The 21,825-nt window shown below is 36.1% G+C and overlaps 1 protein-coding gene across 4 annotated transcripts in view; it reads left to right on the forward strand.

Annotated features, from left to right (window-relative positions):
• ATP9B (ATPase phospholipid transporting 9B (putative)) overlaps positions 1–21,825 on the forward strand; it is a 169,238-nt gene that overhangs the window by 33,415 nt on the left and 113,998 nt on the right. For all 4 annotated transcript variants that reach the window (XR_014228195.1, XM_082312136.1, XM_082312137.1 and 1 more), the window contains 2 exons: positions 8,880–8,938; positions 17,011–17,062. Coding sequence is in view for 3 of the 4 variants with exons in the window: in XM_082312136.1 (XP_082168262.1) it covers positions 8,880–8,938; positions 17,011–17,062 (111 nt within the window). In the remaining variant the exon portion in view is untranslated. The remainder of the gene's footprint in view (positions 1–8,879; positions 8,939–17,010; positions 17,063–21,825) is intronic.

The following is a 21,825-nucleotide window of genomic DNA, read 5'->3' on the forward strand; positions in this document are numbered from 1 at the left end:
AAGGAGAAATCACAGTTATGACTTTTTTTGGACTCAAAACCTTTAGCAGTTTTTCATGAAGACTTTTAAGGAAATGAAGCACTTCAGCTGTGAAGCGACAATTAAATTTGGTAGGATACGGTAAATTTTAAACGTGGGCATAAGAGAAAAACTATGCACTCCTCTCCATTTTTATGTTGCTTAGCACATTTTACTGTTTAGATTCGGAACAGAGTGCCACATAGAAAGGTGCCAAAAAATAATGAATAACCTATTATCAAGTCAAACTGTAATGAATAACCTTAGAAAACAACATGACCTTGCTATTACCCTCAAAAGTTATTTTGCTACAGTATCCTGGGAAGTCTCTTTTAAGCATTTTCCTTGGCATAAAAAGTTCTAGAAAGTGGGAAGCTGTTAAGGTATGTGAGGTTGCGTCTCAAGCAGTTAGAGTATATGGCATACATTATGCCAAGTGTAAATTCTGTTCACTAATTCCCAACGTATATTTCACTGGACTTTGTAGTATATCTTGGTGAATATATTCTTCTCAGAAGTCAGTGGGAAGAGTAACCTTACCAGATAAGGGAGTCTTAATTAGCAACTCAACTCTTGGAGTAGCTCTGGATAATATTTTCTCCAGAAAAAAATGGATTAAAAGCTTGTAATGTAACACAAGGATGTTCTGTCTGAAATCTTACCCCATTTTTTAAAGTAACTGGAAGGTAAGTAAACAGGCAACAGTCTCATTAGTGATGACATAACCTAGCAGCTGAGAGGAATTTATACTGCTTCCTTTCAGTATGGAGACTTGCATTGTTTTCTGGAGTTTGCGTACAGAAGGGAGCGACTGTAGGGAATATTTGCCTACCGTTCTTCCCTTCCTTGTCAGCCTGAAATAGCTTTATCACCATTTAGAACTGTGGAAATTTGCAAATGGGCTAACTATCATTTGTTTAACACAAGTGGTTGCATTGCTGGCTTCCAGATCTTTACAGTCTTTAATACAATCTGTAAAGAAATGGACTCTTAACGGCTTTTCTTTCAAACTTGTAATTTAACCTGCTAGTTGGTAGTTTTGGTTTTTGTTTTTGTTTGTTTGTTTTTTTTTTTTTTTTTTTTTAAGATCTCTTATGGTAGGCCCCTGAACACTCACCTTTGAAATAGGTAGTACAATCCTACCCTATTCAGCAATAGTGTTAGTAATCTGAAATTCTTAGTTCTGGAAGCACACGCATAGTTTATAGTTACCAGTGTGATGTAAATGTCAAGACTGACATTTGCCGTTTTAAGGACTAAGTTTGGTGCCTTTTGTGCTTCTTTTTTCACTTAACTTGTTTAGAGTTAGTATTTGAGTTTCTAGTAAATTGCTAGGCATTTAAGCAGCATTTAAGTAGAATTCTTGGAATCCTGATGTCCTCTTTGCCAGCTCATGAAATATTTCATGAGGTTATGTGTATTTGAGAAACTTTTAATTTTGTAGCTTCTCCTAGAAATAAGGAAATTGTCAAATTAAAATCGGATTGGGTCACCTTGACACAGCTGATTTCTAGATACAGAATAGAGATTTAAAAATAGCATATAGTAGTATATAGGTAAAGCCCAGCAGTTATATCAAGAACTGACATGTAGAGAGCAGTGACATGTTCAAAAATGTCCCTTTTTTTTAAAAAAAGGATATCAGCTTTTACCCACGAATGTGTATGTCTATTTTGACTTTCAGGTTTGGGTGTCAGTGCCATCATGAATTCATACTTGGCTTTTGTTCTGTTTTGTGGTTTTTTTGAAGACCGTAATATTCTACAGAAGTAAAGGTTCAAGATCTCTGCTTACAATGAACTCTGAATCCCGTGTTGACAATGGGGGGATAGATGAGCTAACAATGCGGTGGCCAGTTTTAAGAATGAAATCATTATTGCAGTCCCCACTCAAAATTAAGCTGTATTAAAAATTGCTACAAACACATATATGAAATAATGAATAGAGGATAAATTGCACCTCTTTCATAATATAGGGTTCTTTCATAATAAGGCATTCGGAAACTGAAAGGTATCATTTTGAGGCAAAAAATGGCACTTCCTGCTATGCTAAAATTAGACTAAGATTTTTACAGGTTTTGAGAAGGATTTAGGTATTTTTCTGTGCAAATTAATAACGTCAAGTACTACACTTCTGCAAACTATTGTTATAAATAACTTTCAATATAATCTACCTAATTTTTAATATTGGCAGTACTCTTCAAGTGGAAAAATTCAGTTAGGCTTACTATACTAACCTACAGGCTAATGGTTTGGAGAAAGAAGGCTTTGTTACTTGTGAATGAACAAACTTGATACTGATTTAATTAAAAGCCTGAAAATCGATGCCACTCTTAAGACTCACTTTTCAGAGTGGAACTGCACTTTATACTGCTCTAGCATTTTTTTTCTCCTAGTGATTTTATGACTTGTGTAGGTTTTACAGCCTTTTCTTTGACATAGGTATTTTTTCCATTTCAAAGATGGAGAAACTGACATAGAGAGGTTAAGCAGGTTGCCTTTGCTCAGTAGGAAAACTTAGAGTTAACAAGGTTCAGTGTTACCCTTGGTTTAATTGTATCATTTATGGAAGATAAAAACGAGAATGTAAGCACTTCTAGTTAGCTGTTTTGCAAAAGTGTTTGTTTATCATAGGGAAACAAATGTATTTGTAGCAAGGAGAAGCTACTGGGATTTGAATTGTGATTAATTGCTTGTATAAAGATAGTGTGGGTAGGCTGATTTGTAAGTTAAAATCTTTTTATACAGCATTGCAATAGATTAAGATCAGGAAGTCTTTGACTGCCTAGCAGTGTTGACTTTCTGTGGAGTCATTCTTAGCCTCAGGAACCCCTAAACAGGTAAAACACATGAATGTTGTCTTACGACCTGCATGTTGCTAGTGTAAGAAGTATCAGCTTTTTGAAGGTAGTGGATTCACATTAGTGACTCTTAAAGACTTAGAATTTCTTTTTAGTAATTCAAGACCTTGAATAAGTATTTGTTCTAATCAGTAAATCTTAGCTTTTTTAAAAATAATGAGCTGTTCCAAGCAGGAAATCAAGGGAGAATGGGATATCTGTTTTAAGTGTTACTTAATTGTACTTAGGCAGCAATGGCCAGCTTAATGTCCATAGACTAATTCCGATCCATGAGATATCTATCCAGTGTTATGCAGTTTTCTGTTTGTCATGTAACATGGCAAAGGTCAGTCTTCAGTCATCCCTTGGTGAATTTGCTGTGTGTAACTTTGCACTTGTCAAGATGAACCTGCTACACGTGAAGTTTGAATGGCTTCTACTTTTTCAGCCCTTTGTGGCAAGTGATGAAACATACAAATCAGTAAATGTATTGGATTTTTTTGTGAGCAAGTCAATTAAGTGTACCCATCTCCATGTCTTTCATGTGAATCTTCTCCCTTGTATACTTTCCTAGATTATGGTATTGAATCTCTTAAGTTGTTCAGTGTATGATGCATTCTGCTGTTTTAATCTTTTTATTGAGATGTTTGTTGCAAAATCTACTTTCCTTTTTTGCATATCAAAGCCTGCAAATCCTTAAGAGACAGTTTTCAGTCAGTATGCAAGTTAAAGTTGGAGGGAGGAAGAGTATCTGCCTGTAGAATTGAAATTATCTTGCTATTGAAGATCCTGTCAATTTAATTGCTTTTTCTGCTTCAGAGCAGCTCACCTGCATATCCTTTTGTAGAGCAGAAACTGCAATGGAGAAAACTTTAGACCTCTGCATGCAGGTTTGGGAGGACTTCTGTTTTTCTTTCCTAAGGGACCATTATATTTCCGGCGCAGCTTCTTGTCTCACGCACTTACGTATGACCAGTTAAGTGCCCATGAAAAAATGCTGTTATTCTACAGAAGAATCATCTCAAGTTCATAAACAGGCTATTATCTTTTTCATTAAGATGCCAAAAGCCAATTGGATAATAAAATAATAAGACAATTTTAATTCTTTTTCCCTTTCTATTCTCGAAGTTGGCAGTCCTGCCCTGAACCTTTCCTAGTTAGGTGTGCCCATGCAGTGTTACGGAAGTTTTGAAGAAAAAAAGATCAAGAAGAAAATAACTAACTAATAGCCACAACTGCAAGCTGCAGAAGAGGCATGCATCTGTCACTTCATCTCAGAACGTTTAACAAGATTTTTGGAAGTGTTGCAGAGCTCTCACTTTGCAACCTGCAAAGCAAAATAAAAAATGAATGTCAGGAGAGATGAGATTAATGAAATAATTCCATCCAGGCTTCAAATGTGAGATTTATGTCTTTGTTGTGCCCTTAAAGGATGGATAACAATATCCTTAAAGGGTGTTTGAGAATGTAGTGAAGTTGAAAATATATGCCAAAACTGTGTGAAATTGAGAAAATATCAATAACTGCTATACATAAGAAGAGAACAAAGCGTGAAAGCTAGTATGTTTCTTTTAAAATCGGAGAATTGAGAAGTCTGGTTTAGAGAGCTACAGCGATCTGAATTTTTTTTTTTTTTTAACTTTTGAACTTCTGTTTATGCAGTGGGAGCTGCTGTCTTCCTAAAATGCCACCTTACTGAGTTTATATCTCAATTGACCTTTTTTATAATTGCAAAATGGTCTCTGTCAAGGAGGAGTCAGTTTTCAATCATTAATATCTGTTATCTGCAACTTTAAAATAAGATGTTTGTCAGAATGTCTTGATTATTGTAATATTATTCTTTTTCAGTTATTTGAAATCTGTATTGAAACCTCTTAGAACATTAGAATTTCAGTTCTTCAAGAACAGGTTGTCCTGCTTTTTGAAAAGCCACAGCATTAAAAAAAAATCAACATCATTTCTGAATCTAGAGGTATGACATTAGGTCTTTATTGCTTGCAATAGTTCAAACCTACCGATGACTTCATTCCTGGTATTTAAACCATACAGAACACAAGTTTTTAAAGAATTGTATCAGTTTCATCTAGCTGATTAGGGAAGCAGTAAGCAACAGCAGAAACAGAACTTGAAATTTTAATGTAAGAAAGAATTTCAAAAAGAGGCCAGAAGAGAGGAAATGTCAAGGGGACTGTTTTCTTCCACATTTTTGCAGCATCCAGGAGATGAGATAAAAAGAACGAAGGCTTTCCATTTCACCCAAGAGGAGAGAGTACACAGAGGAGAGGAGCTAGGAAGCTTCCCCCTAGAGTTTCATATTGGTGATTAAAGACTAACCTCAGTTCACTATGTAAGACTGAGTTTGAAAGAAGGACCTAAGGACAGCACTTGCACTGAAAGTTCAGCATCATCACACCACCCGCCCCCCTCCCCCCAGCTCCCCATTATTTTACGTATACTCTAATTATGCTGACAACTCAGGCTAATAGATGCCAGGTAAAACTCTCATATGGTCTTTACTTGACTCCTTTCATTCAAGAGCTTTATATTTATGGGTTAGAGACAGCCTCTGTTACCAACTCCAGGAGCAGTACTTCAGACAGTACTCAAGGTACCATGGGTAAGATGTAATAGCAAATTAAAAAGAATTTGAAAATGCTACTCTCAGATGTTCTTTCAGGAGTGGCTTGCACTCCAGTAGTAGAGACACTTTTTAATAAAAAGAAACAAAGTCATTTCTGATATAGTATATACCCATAATTTGTTTACTTCATTTCTTAAATTTTTATGTGAAATACTTGTTAGCGCATATGAGATATTTATTAGTTTTTCAAATCATTGCAATTCATTTCAAAAGGCTTTATCTTGGGAGTATAATGAGTTACTACAGACACATTTCAATGTTCCAGTTCTGCATAATTCTATATGTTGCTTTAGGCGAAAGCCTTGCGCCTTGGTGGACTATAAAGTCTGGATGCGCAGGCACTTCTGACAGCTTTGGACTTTTTATTGGTAATTACACAGATGGTGAAGAGTATTTTGCTACGGAGATGTTTTTAGAGAAAAAATAGTTTGCAAAAATAATTTATGCAGTGAATAACATTCAGTGTCTCTTTTTCGCTAAACGCATCCTCACTAAGATATAGTATTGCGTTATTTTAATGTTCTCTGAAATGGTATCTAATGATTCTCATTTTTGCTAGTCTAAAGGAAAGTGTTATTTGTTGACTTCTCAAAATTTTAAACCACTTTTTGAATTACTGACACTTTTTAGCATTTAGTTTTTAATAGAATATGTCCTGCCATTCAGATTCATCGTAGAATTAACTGTCTTGCATGTCACAGGCCCCTTCCTTACGTGTGGGGATATACAGGATGCTCTAACAGGACATGTTTAGTGTGTAATAAAGACGGTATTCTGTAGTGTTATACTAAGCCACAATCTGATAAGGAAACTTTTCAGTTCGTAATGTGAAATTCCCAGGATCGCTAGACTGAGTACAAGCAAAGGTGCAGTGTGGGTTCCTGTTGGTATAGTTGGCACCAGGAGTCTTTGCTTTTTGTCTGCCCTACATCATGTTGCAAATGAATGTTCTACCTTCTCTTGCCCTCTGAGGCTTAGTGTCTTTTGATCTTTACTGTAGATGCTGTTAGAACTTGACTGTAGAAAATTCAATTGTTTAAGTTGATATTGATTAGTACTTCTGAATGGTTTTGATCATACGTGACTGCGTAAGTTGCGTAGATCTGAGACAATGCCGCTGGTACTAGGATTTTTGTGGCTGTTAAAACTATAGTCAGTCGATTGACTTGATTATCACAGGGATAAATTGATGAAAATTGTTAGTGGAGGAATTGAAAACACCATGGGAAATGCTATCCCTTTGGTAAAACTAACAGACTTGGAAAGCAAAGTAAACATGACGATGTTTTTCCAGTATATACACTAGTCACTTCTAGTCAAAATGTGAGAATTTATAAGAGAATTCACAGGCTCATGCAGTTAAGCAGACTAAATATGTTGACTCTGGTATCAGACTGTTCTTTTAGTGGTTGAGCTTCAGTATTAGTTACTTTAAATTAAACAAAAAAAATGTTGAGAGAGTGACACTAACTTAATTTCCATAGGTATCTTGAAACTCCTGTAGAGAACTGCTAGTGTTTCTCGCTACAGCTTTTTATACCTTGGTCCTCTGCTACTCCCTTCACCCTCACAAATGTGTTATGGCAGAGGTAGGAGTCAGATTGAAGATATAATTTGTTTTATCTTTGGGTGTGGATGTGGGTAAGGTGTTTTTGGCAACTGAAAAATTCAACCGGTGTAAAAGATCATTAGCAATAACAAAGACTAGCTTTCAGAAATGACTTTGCAGACAGGCCAAACAAAAGTTGTGATTTTTTTCCTCTGACATGGCACATTTTAGAAGTGCTAATGTCATGGAAAATGTATTAAAAATTAGCTATAGGAATACATTTATTATTGACTGAATTACACATAAAACAACTGTTACTTTTGCATGAAATGCAATTTTAAAGAGCAAGTACTGAAAATAATTACTCATAATATGAATCTTACTACCTTCGACTAAATGCACATGTAAATATAAGGAATTTTTTGAGGTTAACTACCTAATCTCTCTTCATTGAGAGTTATGAGGAGGAGGTCTCATGGATTTGGAACCCAGCTTAGCGTTTGTTTTGTACTTAGTATAACTTTGAGAGATGACAGAATGTGCATTGACAAATCTACTATTCATAATACTTTTGATTAAACTGATTTTTTGATTGAACTGATTTTTTTGATTTTTTTGATTTTTTGACTTTTGATTAAAGCTGATCGCTGCTCATCCTGTGCTTTTGTGGGTCTTCTGTTCTGATTTGTTTAGTCTGATTTTTATTTAGAACCCTAGCACCTTACCATGTTTTGACGTACTTGTCATCTGATACCTGCTGATCAGATACCTGCTGCTTGGAATCATGATAGTGTTTCTGATGGGAAAAGATACTTCCTATAGGTGTGTGTTTCAGCTTGTCAGGCTGTGTGAATATAGACGTGTTTCTATCCTCAGTTAAGAGGTTCTGAATTTATCACCTGTTACATCTTGGAAGAGGATATCCATATGTCATGACTTGTTTATCCGCAAGGCTTTGTTTTGGTTGTTTTTAACTCAGGGAAGCAACTTTTTCTGGAATTGTAGCAAGGACCTGGGACTAGAACTCCTGAATTGCAGTGAGCTCAACAATAACGCATTTTGGGCAGCAGCTTAACCTCTCTGTCTCAGTTTTTCAGTCCATAAAATAAGAAAGTTTAAAACTTAGTAGTCTTACAAATACTAATACTGTACAGAACATACAGGAATTAAATTGGTACGTATATTTTTGAATGAGTTGTTCACAGCAGTTACTGAATGGGCAGCTCTAAAGAATGAAAAACCTCTATTTCAGCTTTTGATACTCTAATTTTCTAAAACGAAATCTTCAGTCATTTCTTCTGACTTTAGAGAGACTTAGCTCTTTTCCACTATAATGCCAACAAGTGTCAGACAGTGCCAAATACATCAGTAACTTTAGTGGCCAAGCAAAGCTACCTGTTGGTAACTGGGCTGTGACTAACAACTCATGTGTGTCAGAATGCTCCATCACTGTAAGCATAACAACTCTTGACTTGTCAGAAATAGAAGTGCTGTCTAGTAGGAGACGGGAAAGACTCCTTTTTCCTATTTTACAACTCTGTTATTGATACTATAGATCAGACCTGAGCATCTTCCATACATATTTTTTTCCTCTAGTACTTCTACAATAGCTAACTGGTTACAAAACTAGACTTTTTTTAACCAGTGAATTATTTATTCAGACAGATGAAATCTATTTATTAATGTGTTCATCAGAGATCCATTTTGTATAAATTGTAACATTTTCACCAAACAATAACGTATTTAAGTATAACTTGCATTCTGGGATTTATATTCTTGTGACTCTTTATTAATGTCTGCCTAAGTTGATTACATTTCTTCTTTTTTTTAAGGTAAAGTGCAAGTTAAGAGTTCAGACATACAAGTTGGAGACCTCATCATAGTGGAAAAGGTTGATACTTTTTAAATATATTTTAGAGACTAAAGATTATTAACATGCTAATTATCTTCTGAAGCAAAGTATATTGAGGTACTTATCTGTGAAGTACTAACTAGCTAGTATTTTAGTTCAAGTCTTATTCGAGAATCTTCAAGGAAGTGTATTTTTGGATTAATTAAGCTTAATTGAATGTAAGCATTTATATTTTATGAATTGGTATATGCTTAAATTTATCTAGTGAAGGGAATACAATTACTGAATTAAATTCTCTGGCTTGTCCTGTGGTGAATGTTCGAAGCTGTCTGATTACTGATACCTTCCTTCTGATGCTCAAATCAGTGTTTTTCTATGTCTGAAGCCTTTGAGGATAAGTTTTTATTTATATATAAAAACTTATATAATTATAATATGTATATAATATATATAATTAAATAATATTACAGTTTCTATATTTTTAAAAAGGAGAAAAAGCTTTCCAGTTTGATTGCAAATGGTGAGTGAGAGCTGTGAACTTTTTTTCCCCTCTATGCTAGTATTATAATAAAGACAGTGGTGCTCATTTCAGTTGGCTTTCTGGGGTACTGAGAAATTATTGTGACCTTGAAAGTCAACTTAATTTTCTTGTCGGAGGAAACTATTTTTACTTAAGTTCATTCTGGAAAGGTGACTCACTTTCTGGGTGCCAGCAAGTGATTCCCATCATGCTTTGTATTAGAGAGTTAATCCATGAAGATGCTGGAAGGAGGCACCTCAAGTTGAAGTTTGTATCTACAGCTTTGTTTGAAGTGTTGTATGGCAAGTTGCAGCTTGGCAGAATAATCCTTAGTGGAACCTAGTCAGTGACTAGACTTTTCTAAACTTCTTGGTGCTTTTACTCCTATTTAGTGGAGTAAATTACTTCTGATAAAAGAAAATCCTTCAGCAGGTGTGCCCTCCTGATATATTTTGTGCTTTCTTATTTGTTAACAAATCTGATTTTACTTGGAGAATTTGGAGAACTCATAAATTGTTAGCGGATAGAGATTATTTTCTTTTTTCAGCCACATATAAGAAACACCTCTTGGGTTTGTTTTGGAAAACTTCTGTTTCCTTACTTTCTGTTTCTTGTATAGTCCAAAGAAAGAACGATACATCCAAGTCTCATTTGATTTGCTGCTCTCAGCTTAAAATATATCTATTTTCATGTAGTTTGAACTATTTCTTGCTTTTTTTTTTCTTCTTTCTTTTGTCTGCTATCTGTACTGTCTTTTTGGGCCTGAGCAGCATGTACTAGCATAGACAAGATTAGCACTAATATGTCTGGCCTTTACATCTGTTTTGCCTTACACCTTGCTATCTCAGAGTGCAGGTGAAGTCAGCTTGCAGCTGCTCACTTGTGCCTATTCCAGATCTTCTCGGAGACTGAGAATGAGATTTGCTTTGTTTTTTATTAGGAAACTTTTTAGGGCCTTCTTAACCTCTAAACCTGGAATTTAATTATTGTAGAGTGTAGAGAAGACTCTAATGGCTACATAGGTAATCTGCCTTCCCTGAAATTTACTGAGATCCATCGGTCTGTTAAATTATGCTAGAATTTGGAAAACTGGAATTACTTTGGGGGTCAGTCTGTCTTGTACGAGGTAGGTCATTAGCATCTATTTCAGCACTACTTGCAGCAGCTTACAGATCATATGTTGCAAGTGCCTGAAGCTTCTACTGAAAAAAGTAATGTTTAAGGCTTTAGGGCAATGAATATAGAGTTCTTTTTGATGACAGTTTTACTCAGATATCTCAGTAAGATGCATATAATTGAACGTTGTATTTCAGCTTCAAGCTCCCACCTGCCCCAGTAGAGCTTTTTTTCCTTTTGGCCCAGCTGGGGGTGCCTCCAGACTAATGAAACTAAACGTTTTCTGGTTCTATTGAGAAGTGTATTGTGTTGGAGCAAGCAGTTTTCAATTTCAGAGTATGACTCTTAAGCCAAAGAACTAGTCGGGGGTGAAATGTTCAATTGCTCACTCTAATGGCAAAGGAACAAGTTAACATTGTATTTGACTGGAAGATGCATCAACAGCATTTCTGCAGTGAAATTAATGACTCATTTGAGCTGAAGATCTATATGTTAACTGGTGACTGCATCACAAATACTAACAACTTAAGTGAAAGGTTTTTCTATATTTAAACCTTGAATATCCTCTGATTATTGTCTTTTTAAATAGACCTGATTAATTTCAGAGCAGCTCTATGTGACTGCAATGTGCTTAAAACAGTTTACTTCCAAGTAATGTATCTATTGTTTCAACTGAAAATTTTGTAATGCACTAATACTAGGGTAGGAAGAGGCCTGAACAGAAGAAACTATTGCCTGTTTTTAAAAGTGGAAAGACATTTGTATATGTTAGCTGAAAAGCAGTCCCCTGCCTCGAGCAGACATGCTACTTCCTAGATGTTCTCTTTGGCTTGTGTTAAGATACATTTTTAGTTTCCAATGGGAGCACAGGTGTGCACAGTGTTCCTAAATAAGACAATTGAAGGGATGAGTTGATGAGTTCAGATATTGTTATTTAGACACTGTAGCTTACTGACAGTTTGGAATACATTTTGGAGATGTGAAGAGGGCATAAAAGTTAACACATTTACTTAATAATTATTAATAAGACATTTACTTAATAACATGTAATAATAACACAATAATGTTTTAAAACGTGGAACAGTAATGCTTGATCTCAAAACTCTGAGGGCTTTTCTTGGAGCTGTAAAGGGACACAATTGTTGTTTCTTAATCTCAGGTGTAAAGTGAAATTAATCCAATATTTGTAAGGATTGCAGTTAATGCTAGCATGCAGTATTGCACAGCATGCAGATGCAAGACGACAACTGGGAAGTTCCTCTTCCATTTATAACTTAGAAGCAAGCAGGAATATTTTAGTCACTGAGAAAAGTACATCGTTCATTACATGAGCGGAGAAGAAAGGACAGTAAATGCAAATTTCTGAGGGTCTGTAACTATGGGCAGTTGTAGGAGAATTGGAAGACTGACTAGAGAGCTGGAGAAGCTTATGTAAATAACAATTTAATGATAATAACATGAGAAAAATGAAAAAGTAATTTGAAAGCTATTAGAAATGGTATTTTTCAAGTGAACATTGTAGCCTGTCTTGCAGGGAAGTGTATGTGTGTTTGTGGGTCATCTTCTTTTCCACTCTGGCTAGTATTCCTTGATGGCATGGAGTTAGCCATGGGAACCCAGAAGCTGGGGAGGTACTGACCCTGTGCTGACCGTTAGATCGATCTCTAGGAATGAGTCTGTACGTCTGCAGCATAGACAGACACTGAGAGAAAAGGAAGCCCTCCTTTTCTGGAGCTCTAATTCTGCCCAGACTTAAGCAAAACAATGTATTCAAGTCATTTTCATTACTTCTATATTCAAATTTCAGTATATATCAATAAACATTTCTAGCTTCATCTTCATGGTAATTGAGATTACATAGTTTCTTCATGGGTTTCTTAATGCTTGAAGTTGTATGTGTTGTCATTTTAACTTGTTCCACTTTGATAAATATGACATGAGAGGGCTAACATGATTGACATATTGCTGCTGTTTGTCTGTGACAATGTACAACAGAACTTAATTTTCTCCATAATGAGGTGTTAAAGATTTTTGTAGCATACTTGCCATCTGTTTCTATGTAGTCACTCTTTTATAGTGACTAGGTACGTGTCTGCAGGGGGATCTTTGCTCCCCAGTGTCAGCAGTAATAGTGACAATGGTTTTTGGTGCCTAGTACTCTGCAGTACCTTTCTGCCCACTTCCAAAATGTGGAAAACCTGATGAAAAATGAGATGTCAGTCTTAAATACTGTTGTGTTTCGGTGGTTGGTTTTTTGGTTTGGTTTGGTTTTTTCTCCTGAGGGAGAAAGTTAAGACAAGACAGTCTCTAGCCTTCCCTGTGTGGAAGGATACATTCAGATATGTTAATGCAGAAAAGCTGACGTTATTTTACAGGAAAGAAAAACAAGCAGAGAGAACACATTAAAAAGACATGAAATCAAGATACATTTTTTCTGTTAAAATGTGAAGATGATCACACGACTAATTTGATCAGTCTACAACTTCCTCAAGAGGGGCAGCAGCAGGGGAGGTGCCGACCTCCTCTCTCTGGCGACCAGCGATAGGACACGAGGAAATGGAATGAAGCTGCATCAGGGGAAGTTCAGTTTGGACATTAGGAAAAGGTTCTTCACCGAGAGGGTAGTTGCTCACAGGAATAGGCTCCCCAGGGAAGTCGTCATGGCACCAAGCCTGTCGGAGTTTAAGGAGCATCTGGATGACGCTCTTAGTCAAATGGTTTAGTTTTTGGTAGTCCTGCGAGGAACAGGGAGTTGGACTCGATGGTCCTTATGGGTCCCTTCCAACTTGAGATATTCTGTGATTCTGCCCAATTTTGCCAGACATAAAGACTTGGATCTTGGATAGCAAGTACCAGGTGAATGCTTCATTTACTGAAGGTGAAACATGCGTTCTCCGTGGAAGTTGGTAATGATTTGTAAAAACATACCTCATTCACATTATTAGAACTTCTATTTAATTCAGTATTAGATCATTTGACTGTTATTTTTGCAAAATTTTTGGGTGTTGGTCAAGTGTTTTAGCTTGTTTACAAGTAACTGGAAGTTTGTAGGCATGAAGCCAGTAACCTGAAACTTGTGTAATGGATTTATGTCAGAGCTGGCAGGGCAGCTGCAGAAATGTATAGCTAATCTATATGAAGACTGGATATCTGTTTAATTGTTATTGTCATTTAAGGAAAGATTTATTTAATTCTGAAGTTGCATTTTCTCTTTCCTCTTTTTTTCCTCGAATAGGTGCAAAATAATACATATTAAGGTTAATGTTTTTACTGCAGTTTTTTCCAAATCTGAATATGAGATATTCCTGGTTGAATCTGGGCTCATGATGGATAATAAATTTCACTACACGTTTAATTATTTTCTGATATAAGGCAAGATTCCAAAAAATGTTGTACTAACTGTAGTTGCAGGTGAGCAGCCTCTTCAAGGTGAATACTGTTGACATACAGACAAGCACATGAATTTTTAACTCTTTGTGCTTTTACAAATAAGCGGGAATTGCTACAAACCAGGAAGTATCCATGCATGAAAAAGTATAATTTTAAGGTATGAGGAGGTTTTTTTGCTAACAGCATAGGATCTATAGGTAAACCAGAACATGCATCTATTTCCTAGTGTTTCCATACTTGCTTGTTTTCCAAGCATCTTGTTTGCTTGAGATAATACTATCTCTGTAGCCCTTCATGGCCCCTCTATACTGAACTTCCCATCAATAGAGAATAGAGTTGCATTGCAACCAGTCCCACTTCTGAATTGGTGTCCTCGAGAGTATGTTACAGGGAGTGGCAAAAGGTACCTGCCTCCCAGAGATTTAGAGGGTTTACATCATCTTATTCTGAAAGCTGAGCCCATATAACGCAGAATCTGGCAGTTGACTCTGACAGATCTATTCAGATCACACTATTCCAAATGGCACTGTTGTGGCTGCATGCTGATCTCGGGAAGGTTTCCTTGGAGTAATGGAAGACTTTGCCTACAGTATCCAGGATGTCTTGTGGTCAGAAATAATGTTGCTATACGAGTGTGGCTTCTCAAGAACTAAGGCAAATGTTAGAGTACAGCGTTATATACTGGAAAAAGCATCAGCTTCTTCAGTGGTGTTGTCTGGTGTAAATACACATTTATTTTCCATTATGAGTGAGACCATGTGAATTTTTTCACTCTCTGAACTGATTTTTATGGATAGTCAGGCATAGTATTTTGAAGGTCCCCCACACTAGGTGTCATACAGAGCAGTGTTTAATTATCTTGACGGATGTATTTTGAGCTGTTTTATTGTATGTACTTCTAAGATTTTTCTTTTGACAAAGGGCAAGTGGTGCCTTCAGAAGAATAAAAGGTGGAGGGTTAAAAATGAGTAACTACATGTCTGGTTTCAAATCAAGCCAGTTTGAGAATGCTGGGTTTCTCTTCTGTTCATAGCAGTATTGTGTCCTTAAATGTTGCGATGGAGGACTAGCTTGACTCAAATGAACAAAAAAACCCCTCTGTATTTGTATTGATTCTTCTAAGCAGTTTTTGAATGTGGTTGCCGATGCTGTGGTCTGGGCTATTGCCTATAGATTCCTTTCGAGATAAGTACATTCAGAGCTGCTACATGCTGAATGCACTTGAATTTCCCGTAAAGATAATTTTGTACCATTGCATTTTTCTTTGATCATTACATCTTTCTAATAACCCATAGAATTCATATCTTCCACTTTGATACAGTGAATCAAAGTATCCTGACTAGGATTACCCTTATAAAATTTACAGGTGGGATTCTATATGCTGCGTTCAGCCCGTGAGATGTTCCATTGCTTAATGCCTTGAATTGAAGTTTTCAGGTTAGCTTGACCCCATCTTCATTGCTGTTTCTTCTGTATAAAATAACTAACCAGTTTTCTATAGCTGGTAGTTTATGTACAAAATAGAGCCGCAATTGAATTGTTATTACTGTATTAATTTTGTATTTTTATTATAATTGAAGCGTGAAATAGGGAATAATTGTGTAGTTTTCAAATGCTCACATACTGAACATGCTTCTTAACTGTTTATGTTCAGTAAATTCAGTCAGGTTTTTAAGGCTGAAATCTATGAGGTTCACGTATGCCACGTGGTGGGCTTTGTCAGCTACGTTTATTTTCTTTTCCACTCAAATAGACAGTTTAGCTCTTAAAAAATAAAAGATGAACCTTAAGTATGGAGTGGCTTTCAAGGCAATATCAACCAAGTATAGCAGGAAAACCTGAAATTTATTCTCAAATGGAGGTACTTTCTATGTGAAAAATGTGTGTTATATCCTCTTACCAAGTAATCTGAAATGAATATTAAGAAGTATTTTTTAGCATGAAACTAGTAAAGCCATAGCTAATAATCCACTGAGATGTCTTAATTGGTTAAAGGCAGTCTGTAAATGAAATGCAAATGAATCTTTGTGTTTAGCTTCAGTATCAAACAACACAACATGTGGCATGCTGGACAGAAGTTGTGATGGAAGAAACTGCAGTTCAGTATGGTATCTTTTCTCATTGCTCTGTTCACTCTGGTCCCTGTCAGCTTAGCCTGTTGCTTTTTTCCTTTCCAGTCCTGTATCTCTCTCAGGTTTTGACATGTTGGTTATTTTTACTTCCCCCAGCTTTTCATTCTTAAACCCTATGTTGGCAATGTGTAAGTGGTGCTGGTAGATGCCTTGTGAGCAAGTGGTGGGAGAGCTAAGGATTTGGGTAATCATGCAGCAGATCGTATGTGTGTGGGAGGGTGGTCTTGTTCCTTTGGTTTAATCTGCGAACGTTTAGATTGGCCTTTTTGTGGACAACAAAAATTGAAAATGTGGTTTGATACAGATAGTTCTGTGCTTGAAAGGGAAATGGCAGAACAGGTGTGCAGAGGCATCTGACTGTGCATATGGCTCTATGCCTTACATATTGAGGAAGAAATTCTATTTATTTTTGTCTTCGTAAAGGAGAGGTTTATAGATATGTGAAATAGGAAAATGCTGTTCCCTGAGTTGCTGTTTCCTCTGTGTATGTTTGTGTGTGTTGGGAGAGAGGAGAATACTTGGTGTACGTGACGTTTGCAACTTGAGTGCCAAGGCAGGTGTTTTAAATATCACTCTTTCCTAATATATATGCTAACTGAGTGTCATTTGCTCAGTGAAATTTTAAAAAATATTTCAATTAGATATTTATATTCTCAAACTACTGTTTTCGATCAAGAAAATGTAAATCTGTTGTAGTTCTTCAGGTATTTATGATTCGCTTATAAGGAGCATCTGAAAGGATTACCTGTTGTTTGCTTATTGTATAATTTTTCGAAAATATTGATTTCTGAATTGCAAATGCTGAATGTAAAGTACTGTGAGAAATCCTATTTTAATTGAGTTTCAATCCAAGTGTGACCTTTTGGTGATAGATCTTACTGGACATTTGATTGGAATTAACTTTTTTTCCCTACTTACAAAACATATACCTTTTTTTTTTCTCCTCTCCTCAGAATCAACGAATCCCATCTGACATGGTGTTTCTCAGAACATCGGAAAAAACGGGTATGTTTTGATAATTCACATTGGTTACATGATAAGTTTGTGGCTGTGGTAAAATTTGACCTTGTGCTTTGTGACCAATTTGAAGTGGTCAAATAGACTGATGGTAGGACATCTACCTTCATCAGATTAGTGGGAGAGTGTCCATATGTGAGAAATACAGTATGCTTAGCCTGTAAAACAGCAGAAATCTTACTGTGAACGTGAGACCTTTACAGATATGTTCCTCTAAATAGATGATTTTTATGAATTGTTATAACAAAATGTTTAGTTAAAGCAAATGTTAAGACTGCTTTATATTTAAGACTGTACTTGTTTAATATGATTTAACAGTATTTTAAATGATTTATGACTAATCATTATCTTGCAACACACATTTAAATGTCATCTGATTGTATTTCAGTTATTAAATGGAAAAGAACTGAAATCTGAACCTACTAATATGTGATTTAAAATATTTAAAAAAAAAAGTCTATTACAATGATCTAAAAACCTGAAATAACTGAATTCTTTTATTTAGAAATAATACTGCCTTTTTGGTCAGTCAAAAAAATCCCAACAATTTTCTTGAGTGAGAGAAAGAAAAGTACTTCTCGTTAGCTCTATTTCTCTTCACATGGTGATGGGGAGTACTCTTAATCTTTGAGAAACAAATATCTCCTTGATAGGAACCCTATAAATTATAGCTGTTTTGATTAAAGTTTAGAAATTACTATTGGATGCCCCCCATATAACTCAAATGAGTTTCCCTCCTTTATATTACCATTTCTCTTCAGATCCTGAAGAACTGTCTGATATTTGTCAGACAGCACTAAATTTCACAAAGCTAATAGCTGTGATATTGGTAAACCCTGTATTAGTGGCACTTGGTATTTCACTGTGGCACTGGAGTTCTATCATATATTTCAGATAAAAGGCTAAATTTGCAGAGATCATTTGCAAGAGAAGACAAAAATATTTCTGACAGCCTACAGAACACTACCAGAGCTATGTATTTGCTAAAAGAAGAAGAAATTACTGTATAGTTACTGTGTCTTGTTAATGACTTTCAAATGCTGATTAGATGCACTAAATCATCTATAACTGGTCTGGACTGACAAGGTTTCCTAATAGTCTGTATATAATCTCCATCTTGGTTAACCACCCTCTGGTTTAGGATACATGGACCTTTCTTTTTATTCCCTCCCACAGTACCACTTTTTATTAAAATGCATAATGCTTCTGACAACTCTCTCTTGGAACCAGTATGATTATAAAAGGATTGATAATGTTTTTTTTGGGCTACTCACAATGTCATCCTTTCCTACTGACCCAGAAACTGTTTCAGCTGAAATCACAGCTCCTAGAAAAGCAGAAAGTAGGAGGACTTTGCACCTGTAGAATTACTTTAAACTAGGCCATTTGCATGTGGTGTGTAAGTGGTAGAGGGTCAATGTGTGTTGAGCCAAAATTTTCCTAGCCTTTACTAGCTATGTTGGATTAGGTGTTACTTAGGATCCTTGTAGTAGTTTACATCAGATGCGTTGTCGCTGCTGGAATAAATGAACAAGAACAAGATGAGACAGTTGCCTAGCTTGCAACAAAGCAAGTTCTTAAGTTATGTATTTTGCATATCTGCACTACAGCATGTTTTCCTCCCTGGTAATTCTTAAATTCCTGGATTCTGTTTGTGAAGTTATAAGACATTGTGTAGTCTCCCTTCCCTGGACTATTAGTTGAATGATGGGGCACAGGTATGGTGGTCAATGAACAATACAGGCCAGAAATGCGTCTGCACAGGATACTTCTGTGTCTTGACTGGAATATGTATGAATAGTAAATCTTGAAGGACCACGGTTAGTATAAGTTAAACTATCTCTTTGTCAAGGTATGGATGGGGGGAGGGAAACAGGGTGAATCCCTATGTCAAATGTGTGAAGAAAAACACTTTTGAAAGTAAAATTCATCAAGTCTACTTCAGTTAGCTTTTTTAGAATGTCCTAATTAAAATTTTCCTGTAAGAAGCTCCATTAATTTGCTATCTAGAAAATAAAGCTACTTTTTTTAGAAGTTTCATGTTGTAACAATACTTTCCATAATTGATATTAAAAAAATGCTTGTGAGCACTTTGAAAGAGTTGTGTACCTACTATGTAAATGTTCATTATAATGTAAAGTGAGTAAAGAGCAAATTGAGTGAAATCTTCCCAGAATTCTGATATATTTTATATACACTTCTGCTACACGTGGAATGGGATTTTTAACATTGAAAATGCACTTTCTATAAGCATGTGACAGGTTAACTAGTTATATTGGTGCTGCACTTCTTTAAAAACAAACAAACAAAAACACACACAAAAAATCCCCTGAACTTCAAGCATATGGCAGTAATTGTTTTTTGACTAAAGAGTGAACACTTACATCTGTAATTGTTTCTTCCTGGATGTTGCAGTTTTGACTGATTTATGGTTTAATTTATAGTTGACACTTTAAGTACTTTGTAAAACACATTAGTTTTTGCATGGTTTTATGTTCTATATGTAATTCTATTTTATCTTCTGTGCAATAAAACAGTTTAACTATAACTTGTTACTATAAATCTATAAAGAGTAAAGCAAAGAGTTTGAACCAATCTTAAAATCCAACCCACCCTCTAAGCTTCTTTTGGGGCAAAGTACTGTTTTCCAACTTCAATATTTACACTACATATTAATGTAGTTTGCAGCACTGCAGTATCCTATATCTTCAGTCAAAAAAGAACCAGTTTGATTTATAAATGGGTAGTTTACAAAGTTCAGCCTAAAACTGTTCTGGCTTCTTTTCACACAAGTGTGGTACCATGGAAGAAATGGGACAGTGGTGTGTGCTTGTTTTCCTCCCCTTCCACTTCCCACCCCCCCCCTCCTCCCCCCAATGCAGTTTTAGGAATATTGAGGTTTTTAGGATACTTTCAACTCTACATAGCAGAAGCTGAATTTCAAGGAATCAAGCTTATTTTGATAAAACTGAATTCTTATTAGATGTCTTTTTTTTTTTTACTTTATCAGATACATTGTCTTTTAGCTAGAATGTCCTCTTCATATAATCTGATAGAATAACTTGATGCGAATTGCATACATGTATCTAATTACTAAGATTCCTATGTTGTTTTTTTTTTTAATCAGACTTTTAGAGGAGTTAGTCTAAAGGCTAATGTAGGTGGGTCTTCTGTTTTGTATTCATGTCTGACAGTCCATAACATTGGTATTCCTCTCTTTCATGAATGGAGGCAGCTAGATGGCTGTTTGAGTTTAGAGTTAGGATTACTTCCCCGGGGGATGGAGCAGGTGGAAATCACTCCTCAGATGTGAGTTCTTTGCTGCTGTCAGGCTTCCCATATAACAGAGGTTTCCAAAACATCTTCCTTGGCTTGCAAAATAAAGAAAAGAAAAAAAAAAAGGGGGGGGGGGGGGGGGGGAGAGCAAAAAAACTCTGGAATAATATCTTGGGTTTATATATATTTAAAAAGGGGCGGGGGAGGTTAAGGCTGAAGCTTGGTTTTGCTCATTACATATGGCAGAGATGACAAGCAATTTGGAAGATTTGTCCCATTTATCAGCCTTCCACTAGATTAAAGGAAATGTTCATGCTGCGATGGCTGCAAAAGATGGTTTAAAGGTTATTTTCATTTGGTTTATAAGCAGGCATCATGCCAAAACCAACTGACTGCCTTAGTGGAAAGCTGTTACGCAAATGTAGGCAAGATCTGCATTATACCAACAGAAAGCTCCCTTACAGAAATTAAGCTAGATCCTAAGTGGCCTTTAACATAGTTTTCAGGTTCTTTTTTAAATTGCTTGGCATGCTCCTTATGTTTTATTTGTCTATGTGCCATCTCAGTCATAGATCAAAAGCTAGACAGGGCATTCCAGACATCATCGTGTAACTTTGTAATTGTCCACAGGAACTGCCAACTGAAGCAGGTGTTAAGGACTTCAGCATTATGAGAGTATTATCAAAGATACTATGTTTGTAAAAGACGGAAGGCAAATTTCAAAGATAAAACTCTTTCCTTCTCTAAGCTAAAATCCTCGCAGTGGCACCTTGGTTGTGCCTCGGTTCAGTGGCTGGCTTCAGATCCAGGTCAGGAATTCCTGTGCTAACACACAAAGGTGTTCTGACATGAACTGAAACTGCTCCTTCATGAAAATCTGGTGCATGTCTTTATAAGACTTGGTATCTCTGGAATATTTGTGCTGTTAACTTTCAAATGTGAAATTTTGAGAGGAACACAAATTTAATAGGGTGGCTACAGTGTCAAAAAAGAACGAATGAAGCTTTTTTTTTTTTTTGGCCTTCAAACTTTTCATTTACCCACCTCCAGTAACCTCAGATTTTTATTATTCATGGGGCAAAAGCTGGCATATGCCGTGGCTGGTTCTGAGCTAAGCACATGTTGATTTTTTGCTATCAATTTTTGCTAGGACCTAGAGGAGATGCCTGATGGAGCTAGCAGCTTGGCTTTTCTCTTGTTCATGTGACCCTTTCATCCTCTAATTTTTCACAAAAATTCAAGGAACTTCATATCCTTGAGATCTTTGGTCTGCCATACCTGGTTGAAAGTTACTGGGAGAAAGATGACATGGCAGAATAGTATTGTACATGGAAATAGGGCTAAACAGGCTATTACCTAAAGCCTCTGCAGCTGGAAGAGCCAAGGGATAACTACCTTTTGGGCTTGTGACATGCTCTGTAGAGTCTAGGACTATGAAGAGATGTTTGTATTGTGTACTACTGCTAACTGTTTAG

The sequence above is a fragment of the Platalea leucorodia genome (assembly GCF_965183815.1).
Source record: "Platalea leucorodia genome assembly, chromosome: 1".
Lineage (NCBI taxonomy): Eukaryota > Metazoa > Chordata > Aves > Pelecaniformes > Threskiornithidae > Platalea > Platalea leucorodia.